Genomic DNA, 16,268 nt, shown 5'->3' on the forward strand with positions numbered 1-16,268 from the left:
ACATCCGTAGATGACCTGCAACAAAGAACAGTTTTTATCGTTAAAAATCTTGTCATTTCTACATAGCCATAGCGCCCGGATAACCGCAAGCGCCCCCACCCTAAGAAGCAACTTAAACCTTGAATCAACACCATGAAGCCAATTGCCAAAGACATTTGCCACACTAGTCGGGGGATACAGGGTAGACGCTACTTGGATGATCGACCATATAGATTTCGCAAAACTGCACTTGGAAGAAAAGGTGTTTGATGGTTTCGTCATGATGACGAGAAAACACACCGTGAATTTCCGTGCCAATTCCGCTTAACAAGATTATCTTTAGTAAGAATAACTCCTCGACGAAGGTACCATCCAAAAATCTTGATTTTTAATGGTATCTTCATCTTCCAAATTTTCTTATTGTTATCAACTGGTAAATCAGAATGGAGGATTGCATTGTATAAAGATTTAATCGAAAAAGAGCCATCTACATGGAGATTCCATCTAAATTCATCCGGTTCGGGTGATAATTGAATATCACCCAACCGCTGAACTAGAGCATTCCATGCTCGTTAGCCTTTGTCCAAGTAAAACCCGTCTGAACGTCACATTCGGAGGTGAGGTAGCCATGACGGTAGCAATGGTATCACCTTTGCGACGAACAATACTATACAAAGCAGGATATTGTTCACTCAGGGAAGCATTGTCCAACCAAACATCTTCCCAGAAACGTATCCGTGCTCCATTCTTAATAGAAAAAGTACCATGACGAAAGAAAATATTTTTCGTTGCCATGAGACCAGCCCGAAGTGAGAGTCCCCGGGTTTCCAAACCACTTGGGAGAGCGTCTTCGAGCCAATATACTTTCTCCGGAGAATAGTTTGCCAAGTCCCGTTCTCGGTAAGAAGCTTAAAAAGCCATTTACCTAGCAGAGCAGAATTCTTAACCTCCAGGTCATGAATTCCAAGTCCGCCCTGATCTTTGGGACTACACACTATACTCCATTTAACCAATCGATATTTCTTTTTCTCGATGTCCCCTTGCCAAAAGAATCTAGATCGATAATAATCGAGTTTATGCAGAATTCCTTTCGGCAGGAGGAAGAATGATAACATATACAGTACCATATTTGTTAGTACCGAGTTAATGAGTACCAATCTTCCTCCTATGGACAGCAATTTGCCTTTCCAACTACTAAGGCGTTTCTGTAATCTTTCTTCCACAATCTTCCATTCAGCAAGGGTAAGTCTCCGATAGTGAATCGGGATACCCAAATACCGAATAGGAAATGGCCCTGCCCACAACCAAACAACTCAGTGTACTGAGTCATATCGTTTTGGGCTTCACCGAAACAGAACAATTCACTCTTATGGAAATTAATTTTCAATCCCGACAATTGCTCGAAGGCTGCTAAAATTAATTTGAGATTACGAGCTTTTTCGAGATTATGATCCATAAAAAGAATTGTGTCATTGGCATATTGAAGGATAGATAAACCCCCATCAACCAAATGTGGGATCACACCTTCAATTTGACCATCAGACTTGGCACGCTCTATGAGTATTGCCGAGCATATCCGCTACAATGTTGAATAACATTGGTGATAGCGGATCGCCTTGGCGTAACCCCTTTCGTGTCTGAAAATAGTGGCCGGTGTCGTCATTGACCCTAATTGCCACACTACCTCCATACACAAAATCGTAAATTAGAGCACGCCACTCAGGAGAAAAACCTTTCATCCTGAGTGTCTGTTGTAGGAAAGACCATTTGACCTTATCATATGCCTTTTCGAAATCTAATTTTAAAATGACCCCACTAAGTTTCTTGGAATGCATCTCATGTACCGTCTCATGCAGAACTGCCACTCCATCAAGGATATTCCTTCCTTGCATGAAAGCAGTCTGAGAAGGTTGGACCACATGATCCGCGACCGTATTCAGTCTAATGGTGGCCACTTTCGTGAAAATTTTGAAACTGACGTTTAAGAGGCAAATAGGTCTATATTGTTGAATCCTTTCTGCCTCATTAACCTTCGGTAACAAAATTACTTCACCAAAATTTAGACGAAATAGTTCTAGTTGTCCCGTGTGAAGATCACCGAACAAATCTAGAAGATCCAATTTGATAGTATCCCGTAAAGTTTGATAAAACTTCGCTGGGAAACCATCTGGACCCGGTGCTTTATTGCACTCCATTTGGAAAATTGCCTTCTTAACCTCATCCTCAGAATAAGGCGCAGTTAAGAGGCCATTTTCCTCTGGAGAAACTTGGGGTATATCGTCCGTGCGGTCCTCATTTGGCTATACATGTGCAAACAAATTATTTATTAGCTCAAAATACTCATCGTGCCTTCCATGATTTGTGTTTGAATTCCATTGGCATGAAACTTTGGACGCTTACTTCTAATCATGTATTTATGTATTTATTAACACCCTTTCTAATCAAGGAGGGAGACTCTTTAAATTCCTAATTCAGGTAATATTTACATGAAGCTATACACACTAGTTTTGCAATTTCTGTTGGTTTCTTATGAAAGCTTCCTTTGTGCTTTTGTAGCTTCAGATCGGAGGTAAATCTTCAACATTTGTGCGCTCCAACTATGAGAAATATATAGCCATGATTGTATAGAGAAGAGTTCAGAAAGTAATAAGTTTACGTGGTACAACCTGGTGACGTCCTTATTTTTGAGGTAGTTATGGTCTCAAATATATCAGTCTAGCTACCTCTCATACTTTGTTCTATCTGCTATAAAAACAGGTTTTGCTAAAAGAATATGCTTAGGCAGTTCCAATGCTACATCTTTTATTCTATCTGCTATATATTTTTTACTCTTGTACTCAGTAAACTACAACATGTTTAATCAAAAGATTGAAGGTTCTAAGCTACTTCTTGTAACTCAGATTGCACTCCTGATTACATCTCTCCTCAAGAAGAGCAGTAGCCTGGGGAGAATAATAGGATCTGGAAAGAAGATAACATGATAGAATCAGCTGCAACAAAGGTATAATGTATATATATGACCGAAAGAATTCTCGTTTTCTTATGGTACATTGTGCTTGCTGAGAAGATAAGCATTAACTTCCTTCTTTGTTCAGAGAATTTGTGATGCATGAAGTTTAATTATCTTATGGCCTTAATCCATGTCGCAGCTATTGTAAATTATAATGTTCTATTAACTTTTTTTTTGTCTCACTAATGGTACTTATTCCATTTTTTCTATTCTTGTACATTCCCAAAATAAATGGATGATGGAAGTGTGAGATGCGGATTGCAAGCATCAATTGCAAACGAATTAATTCGTTGCTAGTAATGAAGTACTACTATTATTATGTCGGGTAACAAAGTACATAGGTTTAAAATTTTACAAGACAAAATTTGATTGTAGGAAACTAGTTTTAATGTCTAGATCTAATTAATTTAATTAGAATATGTAACTTAATTATGAATTTACATTTTGTTTATCAAAATTATCTTCTTTTAGCATAAATGTTGTACATAGCATTCAATGTATCAGGATGACGATGAAAAGTTCAGCCACTTAAGTTTTCTTTGGTTGATTATTTGTTTCAGTAGAAAAATAGGTGTCTGCAGCCACTTAGAAAAAGTAATATAAGAAATTAAAATGAAACGTATGGTAGTTAGGATTATTCTTACGATTTTTTTTTAGAAATATGGAAATTTTAAAAATGGAAAGATTAATATTTTAGGGAAATAATAATTTTGAATTTATACCAAATTCAATGGTATATTTCAGGAAATTTTCTAATTGATATGATTTTTTTAATTCACAAAATCTTTGATGAACTTACGAGAGTATTACACTACTAGGAAATTGCATATATGTGGCACACGTTTTTAACTTTGTGTGGTGCATATTCCATGCGCCACAGAAGTCACACCACTAAATTTTGTTTTTATGGCGCATGTCTACATGCGCAACAGAATTATCAAACTTCTGTGGCGCATATCCATGACATGATCCAGAGAATTCTCAAAAAAAAATCAGGAAAAATAAAAAAATGAAATAATCTAGAAAAAACTAAATATTTGAATTTTCTGAACATCTAGTAACACTACAAACATACCTCAAATCATATTGAAATAACAACTTCCCGCTAGATCACTTATCCTAAAATTGCTCAAACCTAAGCACGCTTAACTTCTAAGTTCTATTCAATTAAGTTGCCCTTATGCTACTATAATTTTTATTGATATTAGTATCATATCAACCCTCTTAAGACAAGAATGTCAAAAGGAAATTGAAAACGTAAAAAAATCCAGAAAATTGAATTTCTTTAAAAATGTAATTTTTCTAAAAATGGGTCAATTTAAAAAATTCAAAAAATTAAATTTTATTAACAAATAATTTTTCAAATAAATCAAAAAAATAAAAAATATCAAAATAAAAAAGTAACAATTTTTTAAAAAGCACAAATATTGAGAGAAAAGTAAAAAATATCAAAAGAATATAGATTATAGAAATTAAAAGTTCAAAATTCAAAAAACAAAATTATAAATTTCAAATTTTGGAAATAAAAACAAAATAAATTAAAAATCAAAAAATGTCAATAATTTCAAAAGAATATACAAATTAAAATATATTCAAAAAATAAATTTTAGAAATTTTGAAAACTAATAACAAAAACCCGATAAGTTCAAAAATTGGAAACGATTTTTAAAATTTTAAAATTTCACAAAATCTAAAATTTTAAAAAAATCTAGAATTTAGAAATCCAAAAAAAGAATTGTGTCGCATGTAGCAATATGCGCCTGTATGCACCACGGAAGCCTCAATTTTGTGGCGCATTTTTTTTATGCGCCACTGAATTCCAACAATTATGTGGACCATATTTTTTATGCGCTACACAGATATTTTTGTGGAGCACAACTTTTTAAATGCGCCATAAAATCTATGTCTGTATATAAGCATTTTGCTAGTAGTGATATAGTTCCATACTTTAAATTTTTCCTTCTACTTTTCATATTTACATTTGGTTTTCCACATCATCATCAAAATTGCATCAAGATAGCAACATGCAAAATCATATCATTTTAACATAAGAGAACACGTTTCCTGCCTTGTAAAGGTTTAGAAATGCATGGGAAACACATGCCAAATTTCTTCCCTCGGGCCTAGCCGTTTGGCAAAAACTATGGAAATAGAGTGTAGTGAAGCAACTTAAAGTTCCTCTGTTGCTCCTTTGTTATAAATTGACTACATAGATAATTCTCAGTTCCAGATAGGTCTGGAATTAAAATTCAAAATTTGCAAGCTTAAACGAGTAACTAGCAAAACGACCCAACTCGTCTCGACTCGAACTTAACATATAACGAGCCGAGCTAAGTTTCAACTTTTATCGTCAAACGGGTTCAAGCTAAACAAGCCGAGTTCACCTAGCTCGCAAGTAGCTCGTTTAGCTCGGTAAAAATTCCTACGGGCTCAATGCTCACTTATGTTATGTGATAACTCAAGTACACTGGTGGTTTGTTGACTTGGCTTTAAACGTTTCTGGTTAATATGATTTATGCCTTGTATCATAATCTAATTTTTGATATAATTATTGATTAATTGTGGTTTATCGACTATATTTTTGTGCAACAGCATTTCTAATGATTGTTGTGTATCATTCATGCCTAAATAATCAAATAATCAGAAACAATACATCATATATTATGCATGTTTCTTCTGTTAATTTTTAACGAGCTACTAATGAGCAACTCAAGAACTTTATGAGTCGAGTTGAGTTTAAAATATGGACTCAAGTTGTTAAATGAGTTGAGTCGAGTTCACTCGCTATTTGACCGAGCTTTGGTGGCTCAGCTCGGCTCGAATTCCAGGCCTAGTTCCAGAAATCACAAAAAAACTGAAGCTGGAAATAGAAGTACTGATATGAATGAAATAATAAGGACTAAGGAGTACTCCCATTTAACAGTGGGGCCGCTTTTGCTAGGAAGTTACTTTTTTTTTTTTGAGAAAGCTAGAAAGTTACTTGGTGACTCTTTGATATAGTACAGTAGTATTTTTCCTGGGGCGTTCCCTATACATTGCTCCAATCTATATTATCTCTACCGGCTTCCTGTCGCAAGTGGACAAAACCGCCCATCTGCCGCGAATATACAAGACGAGATGTGCGTCGTGCACCAGCAAACTGGCTCTCAAAACACCCGGTATCCTGGAAAACCAACGCCCACGGCCGCCTGTTTTGCTCCGGCCCTGACAGCTTGCCATCTCTATATAAGCAATCCCATCCTCGCTCTTCTTCCCACCAACACAAGGATCGATCAGCATTCAGCCCAATTTCACACCCCACAACAGAGAAATCACAGAGCTCGTACAGATCAGTCGACAATCCCCTCCAACGCAATAACAAGAGAAGATGGCGGCTGCAGCGAAGGCATCGTGGACGGTGGCGATGAGCGTGGGCGCCGTGGAGGCGCTCAAGGACCAGGCCGGCCTCTGCCGCTGGAACTACGCGCTCAGGTCCATCCACCGGGCCGCCAAGGCCAAGTCAAGTGCCCGCGGCGCCGTCTCGCAGGGCAAGAAGCAGCTTCCGGTCTCTGCGGCGGCTGTGGCAGAGCAGCGGCGAGCGCAGAAGGCCGAGGAAGGGTTGAGGACGGTGATGTACCTCAGCTGCTGGGGACCCAATTAGTTTGCAGTTAGCAATCACTAGCTAGGTGTGTTTGCTGCAACAACCGTTGCCTGAGACTTGGCTGGTTGATTGTTTCCCCATTGTAATATACCACGAGACGATGATGATGAAACTTTTCAGTACGCTCGTTCGCAAAAACAAAAGAGAGTTTATACTACCCTGCTTGTTCGTTTGCTTCTGTGATCGTTTTCGTGGACATTCTGAATTGGTTGCGAGTAGTTTTCCGTGCTCGATTACTGTGCGGCCGGTGAGAACATGGCGAGTATTATCTGAAATCTTATGCAGTGTTTATTCACTCTGCACTTGCTGAATTGACATGATAAAAATTCTCCTATCACTAGTGAAGGGATCATGTTCGTAGTCATTTGGGAGGAACATATGCCTTCAGTTCTTTCGTCCGACCGACCATGTTAAACAGCAGGCCGGATCCATCTCCATGTTATCATCAAAATGACAGAATGAGCCATATCAGAGTCTCACGGTTCCAGTTTCAACACTAAACGACTAGGAGAACTGTTGCCTAGTGTCTTTCTGGGAACAAGACCAATCTTCTTCTTTTTTCAAACCATGCAAGAGCTTTTTTTTTTTGCGAATTTTTTTCAATCTTTTTTTTTGGAACCATACAAGAGCATTGCATGTAGTGTATTATATTCGAATAGGGAAAACCACCAATGAAGCTGAAGTTTTACAAGATGAGCAGCCCACATCAAGAATACAAGAACGACACAAAGTTCAGAAACCAAAATAGGCACCACTAGCCCAAGATTCAGAAGCTCAACATAGAGCTACGCAAAACAAACAGATGAAAGGCTTACTATCGATGAGCGACAAACGACCAACACTAGTTATTGCCTAGCACTTGGTTTCGCTTTGATCTGATAAATCAGCACATTCACAAGCTTGTACCCCTTGTCAAAAAACCCTGGAGTTCCTTTTGTTGGATTGATCTGTCAGGTTAATATACTGTCAGGTTCAGTTAACAGATAAAGGAAATATTTTCAGAAACACTTAACGTTAAGAAGAAAAGGGGGCCCACAGGACCAACGTCCAGGACGACCTTTTCTGTACGTGACTTATCTCTAAACGCCCTGATCGGGAGCGTCGCTAACCAACTGATGGTTCGTGGCCCCCTGTTGCATGCGCACATAAAAGGGGGAACCCCGGTGGCTAGCGATCATCTGTTAGTCGCCTAGTCTCGCTGCTCCCCGATATTCCTAAGGCTCTGCACCGATCGCAGTCCGCGCACAAGCAACGGGAAGGCTGGAACCTCGTCGCTCTGTTCCAGGGCAGTGCAGGTGGCGGCCCGAGGGGATCAGGAGGATCCCCGGATCGTCATCGACCACAAGTTCGTCATCAACACCGCCACACCAAGCCTGCCTCACGCAGGCGTCGATGGGATCGTCAATGCCCCGTAATGCATCTCTAAACCTCTCTGTCTTATGTTAACTAGGTGTTCCAGTGGCTGCTTTTGCGATCTCATGCAATTTTAAGCATAACAATGGTATCAGAGCCTAGTACTGCTAGCACTAGAACCCTAGTAGTGATCTGAGATCACGTTTTTTGTATAAAGATCATGTTTTTAGGCAGTTTATGTTCATGTTTAGGCTCTCAGATTATTCCATCTGCAAGCGATCTCGTGATGCTATCATGTTTTTAAGCCTCAGATTAGATGATGTATGAACCCTAATCTATGTTCCCCAATTTCTGAAAACGAAATTGCAAGATTTGGAGTGTCACCTTACGCCGCCGGGTCGCTGCCTATCCCTCCGGGGGCCGTCGGAGCAGCCGCTGCTCCGGCGAGGGCAGAGGTCCCGCGCCGCCGTTTCCTCCCGACGGAGGGGCGTGCGGGTAGACGCGTCGCGAGGCGCGGAATGGACGCAGACGCGGGTGGCCGCGCGCCGCCTGCCCCTGTCGTCACATAAAGGCTGCCGGCCTCGCCGGTCAGCACCACCTACCCTCAAGGAGACGGCGCCAGTACCACGCTCGACGGAGGAGCGCGCCGGACATGGTCCGTCGCACGCTGCTCCGGCGAGCGCCGCCACCGCGCCGGGATGAAGCAGGGAAGGAGAACGCGGGCCGCCGGGGCCGTGGTCGCCATCGCGCGCTCGCGCCCGCCGGGGCCGTGGCCACCTCGCGCGCTCGGGCCGCCGGGGCCGTGGCCGCCTCGCACGCTCGCCGTGGCCTCCTGGCGCCCTCGCGCCCGCCGGGGCCGGGGCCGCCTCGCGCGCCCGCGCCGCCGGACGGTGGTTTCTCCGCCTCTCTCTCTCTGTCGCGGAATAATCGGGGGAGGAGGCAAGAAATGTTTTAGGGTTAGGGCTCGGCCGCTGTTTTGTTCTGGCCGCGGGGGATCTCGGCCGTCCGATCGATCAGACGGTCCAGATCGCTGCGGGAAGGGGAAGCCAGGCCGGGGGTCCTTTTGGGCTAAATCTGAGGATGGGCTTCGGCCCAGGTTGTCGGTAGTCCAGTAATTTTTCTGGGCTGCCGATTTTCTTTGTCCATTTTCTGTGTTTTTTAGTGCATTCTAAATGTCATTCCTTATGTTTTTTTGCACTATTGTATACAGAAAAATCATTGCCTATAAAATATGATCAGAAAACATGTTATTGTTCTGGAAAGAAATGAACCAACGAGATTTTCTTGTCTAGAATATTTAATATGTTTTAATGTTGAATTATCAAATTAAGCATCACACATGTTGTTCCTTAAATGATTTAAAGTTGATGTTTATTTTGAGAATGTTATGGCTGCAAAATAATTCTGACCAACGTTGTATTATTTCTGCATGTCAACCCCTAATGTTGTTCTATTTCGTGTCATTTCTGCCCAACGGTGTTTGACATAGAATCAGAATTTTATGGCATGTCTATTTTATATTCATGCAATTGTACTTATGAATGTCCATGTCAATTTTCAGCTTCCGCTGCGATGCGTTATGATGCTGTCGAGCAGTTGACCGGCAGCAACTTTCCTCGTTGGAAGAACTCCATTGAGCTATGTTTGGCTTTCAACGAGTTTGATTATGCCTTAAGGGAGGATAAGCCCGTGGCGCCAGTTGCTGGTGCTACGGGGTATGATGAACTAAAGAAAACTTATGACTCCAAGATGGAGAAGTGGGACAAATCCAATCACGTTGCAATGCTCGTGATGAATTCTTCCATTTCACGTGAGATTATTGGGGCTCTCCCCAAGAAAGATACTGCTAAGGAATTTATGGAAGCCTTGGAGGAGCAATTCAAAGGCTCTGAAAAGGTTTATGCTCATGAGCTTTTTCACAAGCTACTTGGCAAGTATAAAAATGATGGTGATGTTAGGGGGACACATACTGAGAATGATAAATGCTTCAAATAAACTGAAGCACCTAAAGTGTGAGCTCAGTGACAACCTCCTTATCATCATGATCTTGGAGTCCCTCCTCGAAGAGTTCGATCAGTTCAAGATCAACTACAATTCCATGAAGGAGAAGTGGACACTTGCTGAGATATCCCCTCGGATTGTCCAGGAAGAAGAACGAATGATAAGGCAGAACAAGGATCGGGCTTTTCATGTTGTCTCCTCAAAGAGAAAGCATGATGGGTCAGGCCCTTCAAAGTCGCCAAAGAAAACCTTCAAGAAGGAAATGCCAAAGTTTAAAGGAAAGGAAAAGGATAATGGACAGTCTTCAGCGCCTACTGATAATGTGTGTTTCTTTTGTAAGAAGGAAGGCCATTACAGGAAGGAATGTCATGAATACCTCAAGTGGATGATGAAGAAAGGGATTAAATTTGATCCAAACCATAACAAGCGGGTTAAGACGACTTAGAGTTGCAAATGGAGTTGAAGTTGATGTTGAAGCTGTTGGGTCACTCACCTTGGAGCTCCACACCGGCTTTCACCTTCATTTAAATAATGTTCTTTATGTACCTACTTTAAGTAGGAATTTAATTTTTCTCTTGTCTCGATGATAACATGTATGAGTGCAAGTTTGGTAACAAACAATTTGTTTTAAACTATTGTAATAAGGATGTTGGTCTCGGTGTCAGACGAGGCAAACTATATATGTTATCTATCAATGATTATGTTTTGCATGTGAGTAATGTTTCGAATGTTGAGAAGAAATGGAAGGGTACTAGCACTTCTTCGAAATTGTGGCACTGTCGTTTAGGCCACATTTCGAGGGGGGAATGGAAAGACTTATTAAAAATGATGTACTCCTCCCATTAGACTTCTCTCGATGCGGACAAATGTGTTGATTGCATCAAAGGTAAATATGCAAAAACAATTAAGAAAGGAGCGGTAAGAGCCACGAGTGTCCTCGAACTCATACATACTGACATATGCGGACCTCTTAATGTTAAGTCTATAGATGGTTTTGATTCGTTCATCACCTTCACGGACGACTTTTCCCGTTATGGGTACATTTACCCTATACGTGATCGATCGAAGCTTTGGACAAATTTAAAGTGTTCAAAGCCGAAGTTGAGAACCAACTGAATGCAAAAATTAAAGTTGTACGATCTGATCGCGGGGAGAGTATTACGGTAGGCACGCTCCTTATGGGCAAATTCCAGGACCTTTTGCTAAGTTCCTAGCTGAGAATGGAATTGTTGCCCATTATTCAATGCCTGGTGAACCTCAACAAAATGGTGTGGCTGAGCGCCGCAATCGCACGCTTTTGGATATGGTGTGTAGCTTGCTCAGTCATGCAAGTTTGCCGGTAAGCCTATGGATGGAGGCATTGAAGATGGCTGCACATATTTTAAATCTTGCTCCCACTAAGTCAGCACCGAACACACCTCACGAGATGTGGACGGGAAAGAAACCGAGCTTGAACTATTTACGTGTGTGGGGCTGTCCTATTGAAGCTAGAATTATCAATCCACAACTTAAGAAGTTAGACCCAAAAACGGTTAGTTGTTTCTTCGTTGGATACCCGCACAGGGGAAAGGGATATCGTTTCTATTGCCCAGGTCATACCACTAAGTACGTGGAGACCCGGCAAGCGGTATTTTTTGAGGATAATGAAGTTAATGAAATAAGGAAGATCGATCTTGAGGAAAAGTGGGTGTGTGCTCCATCCCCGATTATCCAAAAGGTCGTTCTACCAATGCAGAGGAGAATCACTTCTAATGTTGAGACTGAACCTCACAGTTCTGGTCCTCAACCTGATGGTGATCCTGAAACTAATGATAACGCAAATCCAGAAGGTGAAGAAAATCACCAGTCGGATAATGAAGAAGATCCTCATAATAATAATGCCCCTCCACCACCATCGCCTGTGAGAAGATCACATCGAGAAAGAAGAAAAGCCATCTCGGATGATTATATCACCTACATGAGTGAGGATGTAGACGATATAGGAAAGGTGGAGGATCCAACCTCATACAAGGAGGCCATTAAGAGTTTGAATTCGTCTAAGTGGCAAATCGCCATGGAAGACGAGTTGAAATCTATGAGCTCAAATGATGTTTGGGACCTAGTAGAAGTTCCTAATGACGCCAAAAGAGTAGGCTCCAAATGGATCTACAAAACTAAGTACGACCCCAAAGGGAACATCGAAAGGTTCAAAGCTAGACTTGTGGCAAAAGGTTTCACACAGAGAGAAGGAATCGATTATAATGAGACTTTCTCTCATGTGTCATCTAAAGATTCTTTTAGGATCGTCATGGCTCTGGTAGCTCATTTTGACCTAGAATTGCATCAAATGGACGCTAAGACGGTATTTCTAAATGGTGACCTTGATGAAGACGTATACATGACTCAGCCGGAAGGTTTTGTTGTGGAAGGAAAGGAACATTTAGCATGTCGTCTGAAGAAATCCATCTATGGCTTGAAGCAAGCTTCAAGACAGTGGTACCTCAAGTTCGATAAGATTATTAGAACTTTTGGTTTTACTGAAAATGTTAAGGACAACTGCATTTATGTTAAGTTTAAGGGCAGTAGGTTCACAATATTAGTCCTGTATGTGGATGGCATATTATTGGCCTGCAGTGATAAGGATATGCTGCACGAGACCAAGAATTTTCTGTCTTCCAATTTTGATATGAAAGATCTCGGTGAAGCTTCATATGTCCTCGGCATTGAGATTCATTGAGATAGGTCTAAAGGTGTGTTGGGACTATCACAAAAGGCATACTTTGAGCGAGTACTAAAGAAATTCAATATGCATAAGTGCTCTGGCTCACCTGCCCCAGTAGTCAAGGGCGATAAGTTTGGGACATTTCAATGTCCGAGGAACCAAATTGAAACTGATCAGATGAAGTCGGTTCCTTATGCTTCAGTTGTCGGAAGCATCATGTATGCACAAGTTTGTACACGCCCTGACTTGGCTTTTATAACCGGGATGCTTGGCAGATTCCAATCAAATCCAGGACTAGACCACTGGAAGGTCGCAAAGAAAGTCTTGCGTTATATGCAAGAGACAAAAGGGTACATGCTGACGTACAGAAGGTCTGATAACCTACAAGTTGTTGGTTATTCAGATTCTGATCATGCCGGTTGTGTGGATAGTAAGAAATCCACGTCAGGTTATGTATTCACACTTGCCGGAGGAGCTATATCGTGGAAAAGCTCCAAACAAACTATAGTTGCTTCATCTACGATGCAAGCAGAGTTTATAGCATGTTATGAGGCCACTCGGGCAGGCTGTATGGCTAAAGAATTTCATTCCCGGACTTAAAGTGGTCGACAGCATTTCAAAACCACTTCTATTGTACTCGCGATAATGAACCCGCAGTTTTCTATGCGAATAACAACAAGTCAAGTGATGCTGCCAAACACATTGACATTAAGTATCATGTTGTGATGCATAGGATCCAGGATCAAACAACTAATGTTAAGCATATAAGTACGACTCGTATGCTTGCGGATTCGCTAACGAAAGGCTTACCACCCAGAATCTTTCGTGAGCATGTTGCCGGCATGGGATTACTGGAAGCCTTATGATTCTGGAATAAAGGGACCACAATAAGAACCACTCCCAATAAGTATTATGTTATCCATTTCGAAATAGGCTGGTATGTTATAAGTGTTGAGGTTCAATAGCATTTTTCATTGGCTATTGCAACACCTCACTTTGGTTTATTATTTCTATGGAGAATGGGCAAATGAAGTTAACCTAACGATCAAGGGGGAGAATGTTGGATTGATCTGTCAGGTTAATATACTGTCAGGTTCAGTTAACAGATAAAAGAGATATTTTCAGAAACACTTAACGTTAAGAAGAAAAGGGGGCCCACAGGACCAACGTCCAGGACGACCTTTTCTGTACGTGACTTATCTCTAAACGCCCTGATCGGGGGCGTCGCTAACCAACTGATGGTTCGTGGCCCCCTGTTGCATGCGCACATAAAAGGGGGAACCCCGGTGGCTAGCGATCATCTGTTAGTCGCCTAGTCTCGCTGCTCCCCGATATTCCTAAGGCTCTGCACCGATCGCAGTCCGCGCACAAGCAACGGGAAGGCTGGAACCTCGTCGCTCTGTTCCAGGGCAGTGCAGGTGGCGGCCCGAGGGGATCGAGGAGGATCCCCAGATCGTCATCGACCACAAGTTCGTCATCAACACCCCCACACCAAGCCTGCCTCACGCAGGCGTCGATGGGATCGTCAATGCCCCGTAATGCATCTCTAAACCTCTCTGTCTTATGTTAACTAGGTGTTCCAGTGGCTGCTTTTGCGATCTCATGCAATTTTAAGCATAACACCTTTCACACCAGATCGACCATGAGACCTGAATCACAATGGAGCTTAGCTTTGCCCCAATCGGTTTTGTCCAGCATAGCTCTTCCCTGTGTCCACCATTCCTTCAACGACCCATCCATGAGAGGGACGACCTGTTGCAGACTAGCCCAGTTGAGGATGCTACTGGATCAAGACCAATCTCTCCACTTTTTTTTCGATAATGAATTATAAAGCACACAGGAGGTCCATTTCAAATTATTAACCTGATCAATCTGTGAATTATAATAGTATCAGCCTCACACTCATAGGACAGACAACACTGAGGTATCTCCTCAGGTGCGCCGCGCACGCTCTCATCAGCAGACGCTGACATAGAAGCACTAAGTCCCTGGTATCGTGGAAACAATGGCTGTAGCCTCTGGTTTTCCCCATGCGCGTGGCCGTACGTACGAGGTAGCGACGGCCGGCAAGCACACAGCACAGTTACATCGCAACTCCGGCCGGCCTTACCTATAAAACCACCACGACTAGTACCGCCAGCTCGCAGCTCAATTACCATACACACACACAGCATCGAACGAACAACTCGAGCACATCGTCGATACGACACCATACGATCAGATGGCGAGCGGCAAGGCGAAGGCGTCGTCGTGGGCGGCGGCGATGAGCGTGGGCGCGGGCACGGCCGAGGCGCTCAAGGATCGGCATGCCGGGCTGTCAAGCTGGAACCACGCGTTCCGGTCAGTCCAGCAGCGCGCCAGCAGTACTGCGGCGGCCGGGAACAGCAAGAGCAAGGCGGTGCCCGCTGCCGGTGGTGCCGCGGCGAGAAGGAAGGCGAGGCAGGAGCAGGAGGAGGAACTCCGGACTGTCATGTACCTCAGCAACTGGGGACCAAACAACTAACCGATCGATGAACCAACAGTTAGATGTTCTTAATTAGATTAGATGGCTAGATTGGGGTGCTAGTTACTCGTTCTCGATCGGCATGCACATTCTCGGGCTTATGTTGTGTCAGATACGGTACAAGAACAAAGCTCAGCTGTGTGTTTACCTTGCACTATTGGGTGATCGCGTCCAAACCCCACTGCTTGAGCTTTCCTGATTACAAACCAATACAATCCTTGACAATGCTGCTATGACAAGGACAACTGGAAGGTTTTTTTCAGGTCAGTCACTAAAAAATCTGGAAGGGTTTCAGAAATAAAAACTGACATCCATTCCAGCCTCATAGCATTTTTGAAATCTTTCACTGAATTTGCAGCATCGGGCGTGAAGGCCTTGGACCTTCGCATAATTCATGCGATCGACAAACAAAACCTTTATATAATTCATCGTCGTTGGTTTAGCGATCAAGGGAGAAACAGTTGGTAGGAAAACAATATCTCCTCAAGCATACACGGCGACCATGCCTGTGCGTTTGGTAATTGGTAAAGCTGAAATGTCCCATCCATCCTACCCACCGGATTCTATTACATGTGTGATGCGCAAAAAGGGGAAAAAGCGAACTATTGGACGTACAAATTCCAAAAACATAAAAATAATATGGTACAAATGCATTTACAAGAGAGCATTCAAAATCCATATTTTTTTTTGGACAATTGGATGTTTCGGTCACATGAATAGGAAAAAAATACGAGAATCCTAACAAGGTCTAGTATCCACATGTCTGTGTTCCTCATTCCCACAAAGTTTTCGATGATTTAAAATGTTCAGCTTAACGTTGCAAAAACCGCCGCCTTTCTTGTTCATGAATAACTACATACTTCCTCCGATCCATATTAGTTGCAACTAATATAGATGTGTCTAGATATATTTTAGCTCTAGGTAGATTCATACCAGTGCGAAATAATATGAATCGGAGATTTATGCGCAGACCGGAAGACAAAAGTTATGTCGATGATGCATGCCAAACCAATAAATCTACTTTAATTATTTGAATTTTTGTAGCCAAATTGGATACAATAACATGCTATACAAATATCTG

General features: G+C 42.2%; 2 protein-coding genes across 2 annotated transcripts; both read left to right on the plus strand.

Moving 5' to 3' along the window:
- The first annotated feature begins 6,356 nt into the window (after positions 1 to 6,356).
- On the plus strand, positions 6,357 to 6,629 carry LOC124678773. Its single transcript, XM_047214630.1, has one exon. The coding sequence runs from the start codon at positions 6,357 to 6,359 to the stop codon at positions 6,627 to 6,629; it is 273 nt and encodes a 90-aa protein (XP_047070586.1).
- An 8,276-nt stretch (positions 6,630 to 14,905) lies between these two features.
- Positions 14,906 to 15,187, plus strand: LOC124678772. The gene has a single exon (XM_047214629.1). It carries the CDS (start codon positions 14,906 to 14,908, stop codon positions 15,185 to 15,187), a length of 282 nt encoding a protein of 93 aa, XP_047070585.1.
- The last annotated feature ends 1,081 nt before the right edge of the window (positions 15,188 to 16,268 follow it).

This window comes from Lolium rigidum, chromosome 7, assembly GCF_022539505.1.
Source record: "Lolium rigidum isolate FL_2022 chromosome 7, APGP_CSIRO_Lrig_0.1, whole genome shotgun sequence".
Taxonomy (NCBI): Eukaryota; Viridiplantae; Streptophyta; class Magnoliopsida; order Poales; family Poaceae; genus Lolium; species Lolium rigidum.

Coding starts and splice junctions, on each gene's coding strand:
- LOC124678773 (XM_047214630.1), top strand. CDS start 6,357: ATGGCGGCTGCAGCGAAGGCATCGTGGACGGTGGCGATGAGCGTGGGC.
- LOC124678772 (XM_047214629.1), top strand. CDS start 14,906: ATGGCGAGCGGCAAGGCGAAGGCGTCGTCGTGGGCGGCGGCGATGAGC.